The 17759-nt window shown below is 47.4% G+C and overlaps 1 protein-coding gene across 2 annotated transcripts in view; it reads left to right on the forward strand.

Annotated features, from left to right (window-relative positions):
* The window catches only part of LOC127605932 (cadherin-2-like), a 64306-nt gene that overhangs the window by 31417 nt on the left and 15130 nt on the right, over window positions 1-17759 (forward strand). For both annotated transcript variants that reach the window (XM_052073844.1, XM_052073843.1), the window contains one exon: window positions 15214-15440. In XM_052073844.1, coding sequence (XP_051929804.1) covers window positions 15345-15440 — 96 coding nt within the window. In that variant the 5' untranslated portion in view covers window positions 15214-15344. The remainder of the gene's footprint in view (window positions 1-15213; window positions 15441-17759) is intronic.

Consider the following 17759-nt stretch of genomic DNA (forward strand, 5'->3'; position numbering starts at 1 on the left):
TCAAAGGTGACGGCTAACAGATCAGCCAACAGGAAACAGGAAGTGGAGATAATAGGATGAACTCAATTGTTTGAAAATGCTTACTATTAACTTTCACCAGTAGTGGGAGCTGGGGGGGGGGGGTGTCTATTTATTGTATTAATGGCCTAACATGCTGTGGATTGTTCTTTTTTTTTTTTTTTTACCTTTGTACATTTTATTTTTTCTGCGTTACACAACGATTATCATGAAGAAGTCACCGCGCCACGGTTTATTGTATGTTTATTTTATTTTTTTCTTCAGTGGAGTATTGATTTTTTTTTTTTTTTGGTCAATTATTTCTCATGGTTCGGTTGAACTCGTAATACGGTGATATTTTTACGGTGACGCAGGCCTTTTTTTAATTTTATTTTTTTTACCTCTGTACATTTTATTTTTTCTGCGTTACACAACGATTATCATGAAGAAGTCACCGCGCCACGGTTTATTGTATGTTTATTTTATTTTTTTTCTTCAGTGGAGTATTGATTTTTTTTGTCAATTATTTCTCATGGTTTGGTTGAATTCGTAGTACGGTGATAATTTTACAGTGACGCAGGCTTTTTTTGTTGTTTTTTGTTTTTGACTCTGCTAATTATTTTAGCATTTTCATCGCGCAAGGTGAAGTTATGAATAATTTAGGATAGGAGCGATTAAGGGCATTAATTAGATGACTTTCTAATTTTTGACACTCTGGCTTAGGGTGAGGTCATTCAGTTGATTTCTATTCTTTTTTTTTTTTTTTGACTCTGTGGATTAGTTCTATTCATGTCTTGGAATTTGAATACACCTTCAAAATTTTTTTTTCGACGCGGCTTTCAACGTGCTCCTCGACTGTCTTGAACGTAACTTTCTGATCGTCTGGAAAATACCACCGGCGTCCTGTTGGCGTTGTTCAAGTGTTGTTAGGAAAGCGCCGTTAAACAGAGAAAAAACGGTTTCGGGGAACTGAGTCAGGTTTCTCTTTCACGTCGCCAGCAAACAAAAAAAAAATGTGGGAAGGGAAAGTTGATACAGCTGCCAGGCCAGAGAACTGCCCCCCCCCCACCCCCCGCCCCCATTAGTGTGTGTGTGTGTGTGTGTGTGAGTGAGTCAGGCCGAAGTCAGCTGCTTTTCTGCACTTCCTGTGGCGAGTAATAGGCCCAGCTGTTCTGACCTTGGTCGTTTTCCCATCCATCCGTCCTATTAAGGCAGCAAGTGTCCATCGGTGATACGACCGCTGCGCACGCACATGCGCACGCGCACACTCCTTCTGGAAAAACCCGACCATTGGAGCCAACACACACACACACACACACACACACACACACACACACGCACACAGTCCAAGCAAGCGCATCCTCCCACTCGAGGCTCATTTGTGTTCCTAGTTGGCGCAAAATTAGATTTGACCACATTGTAAATATGCGGCTGTTGATGGAGCTTTAGCAATGAATCCACTAGAGGGCGCCGCTCCAAATTGAAATCAACGCTGCTCCTGCTTAAGTTTACGATTGAATCGACGTTTTGGAAGATGATTACATTTATTTGCACCGTGTGTTTTATAAATGTAGTTTACATTCGAGTTATAAGAAAATTAATCATTTAAAAAAATATTTATTATTTTTTTAAAAATTAGTATTGACAAGATGTCAATTGTGTGTTTGCAAATACTGTATGCTCAGGCTCACACATGTTTTTTAAATGATAAAAATAAGAATAAATGTACTGATATTAATTCATATTTTTTAAAAACCTTTAATCAAAAAAAATAATTTCAGTGAAAATGGCGGCCCGGTAGTCCAGTGGTTAGCACGTTGGCTTCACAGTGCAGAGGTACCGGGTTCGATTCCAGCTCCGGCCTCCCTGTGTGGAGTTTGCATGTTCTCCCCGGGCCTGCGTGGCTTTTCTCCGGGTGCTCCGGTTTCCTCCCACATTCCAAAAATATGCACGGCAGGCTGATTGGACGCTCTAAATTGTCCCTAGGTGTGAGATGAGCGTGGATGGTTGTTTGTTTCTGTGTGCCCTGTGATTGGCTGGCAACTGATCCAGGGTGTCCCCCGCCTACTGCCCGAAGACGGCTGGGATAGGCTCCTGCACCCCCCGCGACCCTAGTGAGGATTAAGCGGTTCAGAAAATGGATGGATGGATGGATGGATGGATGGATGGATAATTAGAAAATGTGGCGCTGGAGCTAAATATGCTTGACTTGTGGACGCGTGTGCCTTTTTCATCTGAGGATTGTCCCTCGTTTCTGGAAACAATTGGGACTCAAACCCTCTTCAAATGCGTTTGGACGGAAGCCTCCCCAAGCGTTTTTCTCACATGTAGCACAAATAAGCCTTAACAGGCCCTAAACTTGCGGGCCGGGGAGGGGGGGAGCGTGTCCTCTTTTCTTCCGGCCTCATACATCAGCCTGGCAGCTGCATGCGGGACGGAGCGAGATGGGGATCCCGATTCAAAGCGCTACCATCCCGCCCCCCTTCCCTTCGCCATATCCCTCCATCCCTTCATCCCTCCTCTCTGAATGCTCCCTTCCATCCTGCCGCTCCTCCCCCCCCCCCCCCCCCCCCGCTTGTTAGCGCCTCTGCGGTGTACTTTCCAACACTTAACGTCTTCGCCGCGCCGCCCGGGCGAGAGCTGTCAGCGAGCGGCGTCGTTTCAGGTGTAAACAAAACGCGGAGACGGCAACGCACCTGATGTCGACTGGTGACATGCGTGGAAGTCACAAAGTGCGACTAAAGTGGTGCCTTGAGATACGAGCGACCCGACTTAGCGGCTTTTCCAGATATGAGAACATCATTCAGACGATTCATTTGGTTTTGAGTAGCCGGCAAATTAATTATAAAGCTTTTGAATGAACTGAAACTCCAGCTTATGTTTATAAAACGAACTCTAATTACCGTCAAAGTAACCTTGGGTTTTTTTCTTTGTCAATTAATATCTTACATGAGCTTTGGCGGTTCATTTCGAATGTAGAAGGAAGGTCAAACAGTTGCTTGAGAATTGTGGCTTTCGCCTTATTATACAATACCTTGTCGGCTTTTTTCTTAAGCTTGCAATCGACTCATACTCCCTATAAAAAAAAAACTAATACTAAAACTAAAATGAACAATTTTTTTAGAAAAAAAAAACAACAACAACAACTAACTTGGTCTAAAAATGAATTAAAATTCATTCATTCATTCATCTTCCGAGCCGCTTGATCCTCACTAGGGTCGCGGGGGGTGCTGGAGCCCATCCCAGCCGTCTCCGGGCAGAAGAATCGGTTGCCAGCCAATCGCAGGGCACACATAGACGAACAACCATCCACGCTCACACTCACACCTAGGGACAATTTAGAGTGTTCAATCAGCCTGCCTCGCATGTTTTTGGAATGTGGGAGGAAACCGGAGCACCCGGAGAAAACCCACGCAGGCCCGGGGAGAACATGCAAACTCCACAAAGGGAGGCCGGAGCTGGAATCGAACCCGGTACCTCTGCACTGTGAAGCCGACGTGCTAACCACTAGACTACCGGGCCGCCCTCGCGATCGACTCATACTCCCTATTAAAAAAAAAACTAATACTAAAACTAAAATGAACAATTAAAAAAAAAAAAAAACTAAATTGGTCGAAAAATTAATTAAAATGAACTGAATAAAACAAACAAAAAATAGCCATCAAAACAAAATGAAAAAAATAACCATAATGGAAACTCCAAAATTATTCTAACCCTGATTCGAGCACAACAGCAGCAACAGGAGTAGACAGACAATATGACGACTGGCAAATGTTCTTTATCCTCTGTGAAGAATAACAAATAATGCTGTACTGAGGAGCTGAGAACGTCTTTAGTAACCCCGCCTCATGTGGCCGCGACGCTCACAGCACCAAGGTCCATTAGATCGAAGCAAAAAACCGAAACGCTTGAATTTCCTTCTAAGAGCAAACAGGGGAGCCGTGACATTTGCAATGCGAGCCCGAGGGCGCGTTAACGTCAATTTCATTCAGGCGGATGAAAATCGACTTCAGTCTTAACACGATATTCATTAGAAGACCGTGTTGAGGGGTTTTGAATGCAAATAGGAGCCATTATTGCAATGGAAAGGCTTTGCCTTGAGTTCCCCTTGAAGCAGTCAAATATTTCCTCCAGCAAAGCAAATGATCATTCTCCTCTGTGAAGATTTGTCTTCTCTCCTTTCATCTTCGACTCTCTCTGACGGAAAAAAAAAAGCAATTAGACTTTTATTTGATGTTTTTTGTTTTTTTTTGCCCCAGCTTCCGTAGTTGGAAAAAAAATGCTGACATTGAGAAAAGTTCATACGGCCCTCGCTAAAATGTGGGTGTATGTTTGTGTGAGAAGCCTGTTTCTCATTACAATCTGTACGCTGAGTTTACAAATCCCAACGCCACCGTTCATGCTCGTGTGTGTGTGTGTGTGTGTGTCGTCCCCAAGGTGCTCTCTCCCTCTCTCGCTTTTACGCTAAATCCCGTCCGCCCATTTGTCTTCCTCCGCCTCCCTCCCTCTCGCTCTGTCTTTGTCTCTCAGCTATTTGCCGCTAAATGAATGATGTCGGAACGCCCGACCTCACGTCTGACTAACCGCAACCTGTGTCTGATTGTGTGTAGGCGGGGTGGGGGGGGCGACAGGGGCAGGGAGTCCTTCACGTGAGCTGGAGTTGGGCTAATTGAGTCCCCCGATGAAGTGAACAAATAATTCATCAGTTCCAGACTCCGTCCTCCCTCCGAAAATGTGGTGTGTTTTGTGACAAGGAAAGTAGCCTTTGAAATTATTCCATGGAAAAAAAAACAATAACAAAAAAAAAGGATCTTGTAAGAGCATCATTAAATACAATCCAGAGAATTAAACAGGTTGTGCATCAAGACTAATTAATTTCTCCCTTTTTCGTTGTGCATGACTTGGATACCACTCTGAATGATTCGGTTTTTGCAGAGGATCAAGAATATATGCCTTCCTTGACTTTTTTTTCCAAGGGTTTGGTGGCAAAAAAAATACTTTACGTTTCATCAATTATAAAGAGAAACACGATGGTGGACTGGTGAGCAAGCCCGGCTCACAGCGCAGAGGTCAGGGGTCAGCCCTCCCCATGTGAAGTTGGCATGTTCTCCCCGTGCCTGTGTGTATTTTCTCCGGCAACCCCAGATTACTCCCACAATCCAAAAACATGCTGGGCACATTCTAAATTGTCCTTACGTGTGATTGTGAGCGTGAGCAGTTGTTCGTCTATATGTGCCCATGCGATTGGCTGGCAACTGGTTCAGGGTGTCCCCCTGGGATAGACTCCAATACGTCACGTGACCCGTTTGAGGATAACGTATCAGAAAATGGAAGGGTGGATGGAACATGAAGTAGTGCTGTTGTAACATCAGGCCACGCCGAAGTACGCGAGTCGTAATTTGCTTCCAATGACGTTGGATCTGGTCCACGGGCCAGATCTGGTCCACGGGCCTTTAGTTTGACACCTTCCAGAATGGCTAGACGACAACAACAACAAAAACATCATTTGGAGATTGACTTTAGTGTTTGGCGTGTGAGCTTTTGTCTGCCGAGCTCAGTCGACGTAATCAAATGTTTGCTCAACAGTTGCTGATTTGTTTGGCTAAAGCTTCCGAAAAGTACTACATCTGCATCGAGGCTGGATTACAGATTATACCGGTCACCAGATCATAAAATGACCAACAACGCAGGATTTACTCTCGTTCCAAATCAAATAATCATCCGAACAAAACAACACGCGCGAGCCGAGAGGACATCCACTGGAGCCAAAATGTTAACCGTAATGGCGGCACGAATGCCGCACATCAGCGATAAAAGGTGGTGTAAAATAAACGCCGGCCCGCCAAATGGAGCCATCTGCGTCGCTGTTAGCGGCTTCTTTGTTGGACGCCATTCGTTCCATTTATTTGGGCACGATGATGATGCTGCTCTTGCGGGGGAGATGAAAGCAACTCCAAATGGCAGCTGGCAAGCTAGCGGCTAATGTAAGATATCAAGCTACATCGGGGCCTTTTTGGAAAGTCAACTACAACGATCCCCGTGACTTTAATTTGTCCAGTGATTCAAATCGCGTCACTCTTGAATCATCTGTCCCCATTCAAATTCATTTCCAGCTCCCCATAAAACACCTTCAAAAATATTCGTGCGCTTTAGTCAATGGCGTTTCGCGTTGCGTGTTAGCATTGAGCTAGCAGATTTGCGGTTGAGTTAAATACACGTTTGCGTAATTCTCTTTGTATTATGTTTGAGCGGCCGTCGACCCGCCGCGCGCGGCGACCCCAAGGGCGCGCCTCGGACGATACCCGCCGTCAAATCCGAGCGTCGCGGGGGGCAAAAAACGGCGCGTCTGAACACCCGTATAGTGCGCAGGATTTTTGTTAGCATTGAGCTAGCAGATTTGCGGTTGAGTTAAATATACGTTGCGTAATTCTCTTTGTATTATGTTTGAGCGGCCGTCGACCCGCCGCGCGCGGCGACCCCAAGGGCGCACCTCGGACGATAGCCGCCGTCGAACCCGAGCGTCGCGGGGGGCAAAAAACGGCGCGTCCGAACACCCGTATAGTGCGCAGGATTTTTGTTAGCATTGAGCTAGCAGATTTGCGGTTGAGTTCAATACACGTTTGCGTAATTCTCTTTGTATTATGTTTGAGCGGCCGGCGACCCGCCGCGCCTCGGACGATACCCGCCGTCGAACCCGAGCGTCGCGGGGGGCAAAAAACGGCGCGTACGAACACCCGTATAGTGCGCAGGATTTTTGTTAGCATTGAGCTAGCAGATTTGCGGTTGAGTTAAATACACGTTTGCGTAGTTCTCTTTGTATTATGTTTGAGCTTCAACCCCTAACGTGCGGTGATGAGAGAGCAGGCAAATGAGTGACTGCTTCCAAACCTTGACATACAAGTTTAATTGAATTAAATTAAACTTGTTAGTCGAGGTGTAGCAAGTGATTGTAAACACGGCTAAAAAGCTACGTTTTCAGTCTGTGCGCATTCATGGAGCAAACTGCTCAAATCGTCGTTGTTAGGAATACCAAACCGGGCCAGACTTCCCACAGCAGCCTCAGGTGCTCCAAAACGCTGCTTTATCTCGTTCCCTGTGTGTGCGTGTGTGTGCGTAAATGTGTGTGTGTGTGTGTGTTTTCCTGTGCTGCTGCAGCAGCGCCATCGATTTCCTCCGCCAATGAGATTTACGTCGTTTACCGCCGGCCTCAGATGAAAACTCAGGATCAGTTTAGCCGCAAGTATTTTACCACCCCCCCCGCCCCACTCCCTCCCTTCCCCGCGAGCCCCTACCCCCACGCCCTCAAAGCAAGGTACCTTTCTCAGGGGCCTTCGGCGAAAAAAAAAAAAAAACGCTAAACGTTCCCAAGGCGAACAAAAGGGTGCGCTTGATTCGCCCAAATCCGAGTGGTGATCTATTTTCGAGGGGCAGCGAGCGGACCTGTGAATGACTCCATTAACACTCGGTTAGTGTGTGTGTGTGTGTGTGTGTGTACGTGCGTGCGGTCTTGGCGATTGTCATTAGTCGCGCAGTCACTGAAGCATGAATTGTAATTTACCTGGGAAGTCACAACTCTCGGATCCGGGCGGGAAATCCAATGCAAGATGGATGCCTCGGGGGAAATCGCTTTTCTCGGCGTAATCATCTTGGAAACAAACGGGAAAATGCAATTATCTCACAATAATGGCAAGCGAAATGCTGAGAGATGGTGTCACCAGAAAACGAAATGAATCAACAACGAAAAGACAATGCGACAAAACAGAAATCATCAGTTCATGCGCAATTATGCCTCCAAGGGGGCTGTGAGCAGCGTGACATCAAAGCGATTTGGAGCTTGGGCCTTGCATGCCATGACCTCGCCGGGGGGGTCTAATCTGGAGAATTTCTATTCGATTTGGACAAAAGAACTGCGTTGCCTGCACGCGTGATTTCGAATATCGATTTGCTATCGTGTGGCACTTTTGCGGCACAAATTTCCGATGACCTCGTTTTTTTTTGGAGCGTGGCGATTGATTTGGATCGACCTAGCAAAAGGATCATGATTTCACAGTGGCGTGGCGTTGCACTTTTTCTGGATGATAGTCTGAAATGCTCCTCTTGATTTGCGACGAGTTTGGAGAAGGAACTTGGAGTGACTTTCCACCCCCCCCCCAAAAAAAATTATACTATTTGGTCATTTTGTCAAATGTGCAGGTTGATTTGCGTCAACTCTACAAACTGAACCGTAGTTTAATCATAGTCGAGTCAATGGCATTCGAGAAAAGTATCGGGATGATGATACATCCCTGCGGCACACCGCACCCTCTTCAGTGAGGTTTCCCTTCACATAATAAGGATCGCGATCAGGTTCCCGCAGGGCTTGCTGATGGTTTGAATCAGGTGTGCTGCAGGAGGGGGGGGGGACATCCAAAACAGGCTGGAAGATCGGACTTGGCCCCCCCTGATCGAAAGCACACGGGGGGGCGCCGAGGGGGTGATTCCGAAGCCAGCCCGTGTGAAATGTCTCCTTTGTCAGACCAAAGCGGTATCGCTAAGGCACGGTGGCGCAAAGCTAAAAGCCAATTATCGTCATCTTAAATCGCCGCCGCGTTGTTTTGCTCCGACGGTCGGCGTCGCCGTCGATTGTGTCCTCATAAGCCGAATGGCTCTATTAAAAAAAATGAAATGAAAAATGCGGCGGGCAGTTTGATTTCCCCGCGGGCTCCTTGGCGTCCCCGTGCAGGCGCTGGCACAATTAAATAAAAGAAGCGTAATGAAGTAAATCTCATTTGGCCACAAGCGCGGACCCCCGGCCCATCAGCGCTTGTCGCAGCTCGGCGCTACAAATATTGATTGTGTGTCCCCGGACTGTCGCAATAACCGATGGCGGCTGGCTTTAAGAGCAGCCTTTCCTTAAACCGCTTCTCTAGCGCTGTGCGTGTGTGTGGATCAGATTTATACGTCCATCATAAAGTGGATTTACATCTGGCGGCGAGTCAGCGCTTCTCGGCTGTCAATTTAGCGCGATGCGCCACTCGGGATGACGCAGTGCCGCCACATAAAAGTAATGAAAACGTCCTGTTAGCAGGAAGGCCCGGTGATGCCGAGTCGCTACAAGAAGTGTTCACCGGCTATCGCCACTTATGCGCTACGTAATTAGCATGAGGGCTAATATTTCGAATCAAACTGTTGGCGGACATGTTTGTTTTTCTGTGTGATGTTTTAGAGTGCTGGGAAATTTGACAATTTGAACAGATGTTCATCGATGATTAAGTCTGTCATTTCCGATTTTCCAATTTCCCGCTTCACTGCACTTTCCCGTAACCGCAATCTGATTATTATTGTATTTGCGGAATATGAATTAAGATGTAAAATCCACCCGTTTTTGTCTATCTCGGGCGGCGGCCATTTGCCACGGCTCACCTGTTTTCTGAAGCTGAGCCATGATTGGCTGTTTTCGTGCAACTGTGATGTCATTTTCAGATAGCTGAAAATGGCAAAATGGCCGCGCCCTGAGAGTGCGACAAACGGGGGAATTTTGCTGCTTAATTTATATTACGGCGGCCCAGTAGTCCAGTGGTTAGCACGTCGGCTTCACAGTGCAGAGGTACCGGGTTCGATTCCAGGTCCGGCCTCCCTGTGTGGAGTTTGCATGTTCTCCCCGGGCCTGCGTGGGTTTTCTCCGGGTGCTCCGGTTTCCTCCCACATTCCAAAAATATGCATGGCAGGCTGATTGAACACTCTGAATTGTCCCTAGGTGTGAGCGTGAGTGCGAGTGGTTGTTCGTCTCTGTGTGCCCTGCGATTGGCTGGCAACCGATTCAGGGTGTCCCCCGCCTACTGCCCGGAGACAGCTGGGATAGGCTCCAGCACCCCCGCGACCCTAGTGAGGATCAAGCGGTACGGAAGATGAATGAATGAATGAATGAATTTATATTACACAAACGCAATATTAATCAGATTTTTGGAGGCGCATTGAACCGATTGTATTTGGGGGGGGTTGACTTCCCCTTCAAGTATATCAGAAACAGAAAAATGCGTGCTTGTTGGCTGTGGGGGACTCTGCCCACCTTCATCTTTTTTAAGTAACTTTGCGACCCATGTTAAATGTAATTTTTAGGGTGGGTGTTGGGGGTTGTTTGTTTGTTTGTTTTTTTGGTCATCTCGCTGAAAAATGGCAGGCCACAAATGGCCCCGGGCCGTATTTTGGTCACCGCTGATTTAATGAGTACTCGGTAGGCCTTCATTGAATTGAATGGCATGTCACATTGTTGTTTTCTGTAATGTTGCAGTTGATTGTGCTGCCTTCCCAAAAGAAACTCACAACTGACGATGACATTCTTTTGCCATTTTCTCACGAGAATTTTTTATTAATTTTTTTTTTAAATTTAATTTCCGGTTATCCTGTGCTACAGTCGTTGAGCTGTCAAAAAGCATGGGAGCAAATTTACTGACGGTAATAAAAAGATGAACGGCGGTGGAACTGAGCCTCGCATTCCCGCTGGTCCGCCCCAGCTACTCAATGTGTATGGATTTTTTTTTTTTTTTTAAATGCTGCCACTTGTGGAGTCTATATGAATGGACAAATGTGTCAAGAGCAGCAGATGATGGCCTCGTCATGGATCGGTGCAAATTGGCAATCGTTCACCCGTTAGCCAATCTCACTGGGGAATGGTGTGAAATGTTGCCGTGGCTTTTTTTTCATTTTTTTAAATTATTTTTTTTATTTATTGTGTCGGACGAGATTTTGATGGATTTGAGGCGCTGCTAAGAGAGTCCACGAAGGAAAACATCCTCCTGCGTGGCCGGTTGCCACGGCAACCAGGTGGTTGGCGGCAACAAAATGTTCCATTTGCGTCGTTTTTGTTTCGTCAAAGATTTCATGGCCGCGCTTCTCTTAGTCATGCGTGTCTGTTTGCCTGAGTTTTTGTCCCCCCCCCGCCCCCCCAATCGATACTGCGCACCCCTTACCGGAGCATACTCAGGGTTTTTTTTTTTTTCTCCTCTCCCTTATGTTTTTTTTTTGTGTTTTTTTTGTTTCCAGGAAGTTATAAAAGGCGACCCGGCGGACTTGCGCTCATTGTTTGTCTTTTTCTCTTGGACAGGTTATGTCCGTTCTATTTTGTTGCACCTTTTATTGCTCCAAGACAATTAAGCTACTTTGCTACTCTGATTCTTCAACCAACGATAATTGGTTACTAAACAGTAGAAAAAAAAAAAAAAAAGGACCGTTTTGTATAGACATTTTGATCCTATTATTCAATTAATCGCTAATTAATCATCGATTAATTAATCATCGATTAATAATAATCAATAGACTCATCAATTTAAAAAAGGACCGTTTTGCAAAGACATTTTGATCCTATTATTCAATTAATCGCTAATTAATCATCGATTAATTAATCATCGATTAATAATAATCAATAGACTCATCAATTTAAAAAAGGACCGTTTTGCAAAGACATTTTGATCCTATTATTCAATTAATCGCTAATTAATCATCGATTAATTAATCATCGATTAATAATAATCAATAGACTCATCAATTTAAAAAAAGGACCGTTTTGCAAAGACATTTTGATCCTATTATTCAATTAATCGCTAATTAATCATCGATTAATTAATCATCGATTAATAATAATCAACAGACTCATCAATTTAAAAAAAAGGACCGTTTTGCAAAGACATTTTGATCCTATTATTCAATTAATCGCTAATTAATCATCGATTAATTAATCATCGATTAATAATAATCAATAGACTCATCAATTTAAAAAAAAAATATTTGATAGTCACAGTCCTTTTTTGAACATAGCAGCATGTCCATTTCAAGAGGGTGGCCGCATTTGAGCAGACATATTTTCTCCGTCGCTTACTTTTATGAGGGGGGTTTTAACGGCGATTATCAACGTGTAATTGAGTATTTTCCACGGCGTCGATTGCGTGTGAAGGTGCCGCCCGTGAGAGCGAGGAAGTGTGTCTTAATGAAATTCATGAAAAATCATATTATCCACATTCCCGGGTGGCTGCCAGTGCCAAGACGAAACCTCTGGCAGGGCTTCAAGACACACTTTTATCTCGCAACAGCCAGCTGTCGCGCGCACACGCCGCCAGGCTGGAAAGTTGAGCAGTATTTGTGATTATTTAGCACGGGGAAAATTGTTTGGAAAAATTCACCAGTGAGGCTTTAATCCGGTTAAGTTCCCTTTGTTGACTTTTAATCTTTGCACTTTGTGTGTGTGTGTGTGTGTGTGTGTGTGTGTTTATGTAAACGTGCGCCTCTTTTGTGCGCTAAGCCTATCACGGCCGACCACGGCGGGGATTTGAGCTCCGAAATCCATCTTTACACGTCGCCAGCGTTCCGTGTTTTCCCATCGACGAGCGTTCCGAGCAGCCCTCTGTGGTCAAAGTCCGTATCGGTGTGCTTTGAAACGCGGTGAGGTGACCCTCGCTCTGTTTGCTCGCCGCCCGTTTTGTTGTGCCAGCTTGCCACCGAAGCGCCACGTGAAATGACTTCAAAGGAGACATGATGACCAAGAGTGGATCTTCGCCCAGCCGAGCCTCAAAGTCATTGGGCGGAGAAACTCTGTGAAAGGGGCGGGATTATGTGAAGTATATTTGCATACATTGGAAAGTTATTAAAAAAACTAAAAGCTGCAATTAAGTGAGTTGAGAAGCTTTGCGTCTGTTGCCAAGGAACTTGGTTGAAGTGAGATGAGGAGCTTGGCGTTAGTGCTTTTCTGCCACCTAGTGTCGTCTTGCTGCCAAGGAACTAGATTGAAGTGAGTTGAGGAGCTTTGTCTCGTGCTTTGCCGCCACCTTGTGTCATCTTGCTGCCAAGGAACTAGGTTGAAGTGAGTTGGGCAGCTTCATTTCATGCTTCGTCACCATCTTGTGGCATGTATATTCAATCTTTTTGGGGGGGGGGCGTTAATTACTCGCCAATGGTCACTCGGCCCCGACATCCCCCAATTATTCATTCATTCATTCATCTTCCGAGCCGCTTGATCCTCACTAGGGTCGCGGGGGGTGCTGGAGCCTATCCCAGCTGTCTTTGGGCAGTAGGCGGGGGACACCCTGAACCGGTCACCAGCCAATCGCAGGGCACACAGAAACGAACAACCGTCCACGCTCACACTCACACCCAGGGACAATTTAGAGTGTTCAATCAGCCTGCCATGCATATTTTTGGAATGTGGGAGGAAACCGGAGCACCCGGAGAAAACCCACGCAGGCCCGGCGAGAACATGCAAACTCCACACAAGGAGCTCGGAGCTGGAATCGAACCCGGTACCTCTGCACTGTGAAGCCCACGTGCTAACCACTGGACTACTGGGCCGCCCATCCCCCCAATTAGTGCTTTCCTATTTAGCTAGAGCTTTGTTGTTATGTTTCGCAACATTTCCGACCCCTCGAGCATCCCCCCCCACCCCCGCCCCCCCCCAAAAAAGGACAGGCAACAAACGTAGCCACTTAAGGTGACAGTGAAAAAGTGCCTTTTAAAGCTTATCGTGCTGCAGCGGTGGAAGATGCGTCGAGATCTCCTTCGGAAAGAAAACCCCGTCGATAATTCACCGTACGTCCGATTGTGGCGCGTGCGGCGGCTGCCCACTGCTTGTTTTTTCTGCAGACGCGAGCGGCCAGAGCCAAAACTGCCAGCGACATCTCCTTTGTTCCGCTCCACTTTTCTTCCTGCACTCACGTGTGCAGCAGCGGTGTGTTAAATCCGACGGCGTGGCTGTTTTTCCACACCGGCGTAGATAATGAGTGAGCATCTGCAGCCAGCAGGTTCGCAGGAAAGGAGGGCGCAGTGGCACGCACGAGCTTTCCAAGAACGGATGCATCATGGGAAATGTTGGCCCATCATTGCCCGTCTTCTTTTAATTGCTTTTACCGTTGCTGTTGATTTTGGAGATGTAGTCCGCCACCCTATTTTTTTATTTCATTCATTCATTCATCTTCCGTACCGCTTGATCCTCACTAGGGTCGCGGGGGGTGCTGGAGCCTATCCCAGCTGTCTCCGGGCAGTAGGCGGGGGACACCCTGAATCGGTAGCCAGCCAATCGCAGTGCACACAGAAACGAACAACCATCCACGCTCACACTCACACCTAGGGACAATTTCAGAGTGTTCAATCAGCCTGCCGTGCATGTTTTTGGAATGTGGGAGGAAACCGGAGCACCCGGAGAAAACCCACGCAGGCCCCGGGAGAACATGCAAACTCCACACAGGGAGGCCGGAGCTGGAATCGAACCCGGTACCTCTGCACTGTGAAGCCCACGTGCTAACCACTGGACTACCGGGCCGCTTTTTTATTTATTCATTCATCTTCCGAACCGCTTGATCCTCACTAGGGTCGCGGGGGTGCTGGAGCCCATCCCAGCCGTCTCCGGGCAGTAGGCGGGGGACACCCTGAATCGGTTGCCAGCCAATCGCAGGGCACACAGAGACGAACAACCATCCACGCTCACACTCACACCTAGGGACAATTTTGAGTGTTCAATCAGCCTGCCACGCATGTTTTTGGAATGTGGGAGGAAACCGGAGCACCCGGAGAAAACCCACGCAGGCCCGGGGAGAACATGCAAACTCCACACAGGGAGGCCGGAGCTGGAATCGAACCCGGTACCTCTGCACTGTGAAGCCCACGTGCTAACCACTGGACTACCGGGCCGCTTTTTTCATTTATTTTTTTATTTTATTTTTTTGGGTTTAGTCAGGGTCTGTCAAAAAATTTGGTCTCTAAATTCATGATAGCGCCTCTCGACTTGTTGACTTGAAACCCATGCAAGTGGAAGCACCCATGAAGAATGAATTTGGAAAGACAATATATCTTGTTTTTTTTTTAAAAATAGACGCGTGAAGGAAGGCGAGCTGTGGCTGCACTGAACCATAAATCGGGTGCGGTGCGATTGCGAGCAGGCGCCGCCGCGCTCTCGAGCAGAACAAAGCTGACGGCGCTGCCGCCTTGTTTTTGATTGGAGGATTAAACGGATTAACTTTCATCGCTTTGAAGCGCTTGTTTGATTAGCACATCACACGGCGCGTCAACTCCGCTGACGTGCGACTGCTAAAACCGTGAAAATGTTGTCGAAATAAAGGCGACGGCGCCCGCAGGTGGAGCAGATGCAGTACGCCCGCAAAGTTTTCACGGTGCTTCGCTCATTTTTTTTTTTTTTTTGTATTGTCTCAACCTGTGAGCGTTTTCACTGAGGTCCGCCTCGCATCTTTTCCTCAGTGAGCTTCCAGGACTGCGACGACGGCAGCGGCGGAGGGAAGGTGCGTCTCCAAACTGACGACGCGTCCGATTTCCACGTAAGCCAGGATGGTGTGGTCTACACGCTGAATCGCGCCGGACCGGGGGAGAAAATGGCGCTGATCTACGCTCGAGACCCTCACACCAGACAGATCTGGAAGACCAGAGTGCGCCTTCTAGTTCAGCCCTACTCGGAGACGAATGGACGGGTGAGCACAGATTTTTCTATCTCCACCCAACTAGAGAGCACTTTAAAAACAAACACGGCTGCATATCAAGTGCTATACATCAAGTAACAATCAAAGAAACTTGGGGATAACTACATACCTACAGGAAGAAAATACAATGAAATTTGCAGGATTCCCAACATTGATCCCTGTGGAACACCACACAACATTGGGGCAAAATGGGACAGAGAAACCAAGAATAACACCAAATGGAAGATGAGTTTTGGGATTAAAAGTATATCTTTGCTTGAAATGATTAATATAGAAAATTATAAACACTTTTGGGCGGCCCGGTAGTCCAGTGGTTAGCACGTCGGCTTCACAGTGCAGAGGTACCGGGTTTGATTCCAGCTCCGGCCTCCCTGTGTGGAGTTTGCATGTTCTCCCCGGGCCGGCGTGGGTTTTCTCCGGGTGCTCCGGTTTCCTCCCACATTCCAAAAAACATGCGTGGCAGGTTGATTGGACACTCTAAATTGTCCCTAGGTGTGAGTGTGAGTGCGAATGGTTGTTCGTTTCTGTGTGCCCTGCGATTGGCTGGCAACCGATTCAGGGTGTCCCCTGCCTACTGCCCGGAGACAGCTGAGATGGGCTCCAGCACCCCCCCGCGACCCTAGTGAGGATCAAGCGGCTCGGAAGATGAATGAATGAATGAATAAACACTTTTTAAGGGTTTTGTTTTGTTGTTTTTTTTTGGGGGGGGTAGTCCTTATTACTGGCTTAAGGAGGAAACCTGGGTGCCGTGTTTGTATCCCGCAACGGTGCCCTCAGTCATTGGACCTGAATATGCCATACACTGTAAAATCACAGCATTCGGGCATTTCTTTGGCAGAATGTTGATATCCGCAGACACAATGCGAGTCCATCCATCCATCCATCAATCTTCTACCGCTTATCCGGGGCCGGGTCGCGGGGGCAACAGCTTTAGCAGGGAAGCCCAGACTTCCCTCTCCCTTGCTACTTCTTCCAGCTCTCCCCGGGGGATCCCCGAGACGTTCCCAGGCCAGCTGGGTGACATAGTCTCTCCAGCGTGTCCTGGGTCTTCCTCGGGGTCTCCTCCCGGTGGGACATGCCCGGAACCCCACACCAGGGAGGCGTTCAGGAGGCATCCGAATCAGATGCCCAAGCCACCTCATCTGGCTCCTCTCGATGTGGAGGAGAAGCGGCTCGACTCGGAGCCCCTCCCGGATGACCGAGCTTCTCACCTTATCTCTAAGGGAGAGCCCGGACACCCTGCGGAGAAAACTCATTTCGGCCGCTTGTATCCGGGATCTCGTTCTTTCGGTTCTTTCGGTCACGACCCATAGCTCGTGACCATAGGTGACAATGCGAGTCAAAGAGCTATTTTGTTTAGCGCATAATGGTGTTAATAAGCGCACATTTAGCCGGCCCGAGGCCAAGACGTATCACGATGAGCAAAAAACGTGGCCCTCGCGAAAACGTTTACAGCTGCCTGTGTTCATAGGATGACCCTGACCCGTTCCTATTGGCCATTTCATTTTACGTTTTCGAGTGACGCATAAAAGGACGCGGCTTCTTTTTTGTTTGCTGCGCACTTGCTGCGCCGTTTGCCTTTGCAACGGATCGCCTGTTAACGCACACCACTGCAGAAAAACATGCGGACCTTTCGGAGCTTTTCATGGAATCAACTGGAGCCGCGCGATCTAGCCGGCCGGCTAGCAGCCTGCGGTCAATGCTAGCTCCACCTCCGCTAACATGGCGCCACAGCACTCTTTTATTTCGATACAGTATCCGGGTGTGTAATGCAAAAAGCCATGACAAAAGTCAGTCAGAAAATGATCCACGTGGATAACGTTTTGGGATTTTTATTTTATTTATGTACCGGTAGTTATTTATTCTTTTAACTGTAGTTATGTCAAATTCACTGTAACACTTTTCCGCAAACGATTTTGCTTCTTGTGTCCTTTTTTTTTTAGACTTTTATGACGGTTTATTCCCCGGGCACCATTTAAGCTGGCAAATGGCGCCTGAGAGTGTCTGAGGTCAGGCGCTTTTTTTTTTTCTTTTCTTTTTTCTTTTATTACGAGCCAGGATGAAGCATCCGCCCCCGTTTTTCGGTGGTGACCCCCCCACCACCATGATCGAGCTGTGCACTCACACACACACACACGCGCACCCAAAGTGGCGGGTGGCGGCCATTTATCAAAGGGACGGTAATGAGGTCATTAATCCAAGACCGTGCAATTAGAGCAGAAATACGTACAGTACATGAGTGTGTGTGTGTGTGTGTGTGTGTGTGTGTGTCCCCAACCCCCCCGCAGCACATGACGCTTGTTTACCTCG

The sequence above is a fragment of the Hippocampus zosterae genome, chromosome 8, assembly GCF_025434085.1.
Source record: "Hippocampus zosterae strain Florida chromosome 8, ASM2543408v3, whole genome shotgun sequence".
NCBI classification, from domain to species: Eukaryota; Metazoa; Chordata; class Actinopteri; order Syngnathiformes; family Syngnathidae; genus Hippocampus; species Hippocampus zosterae.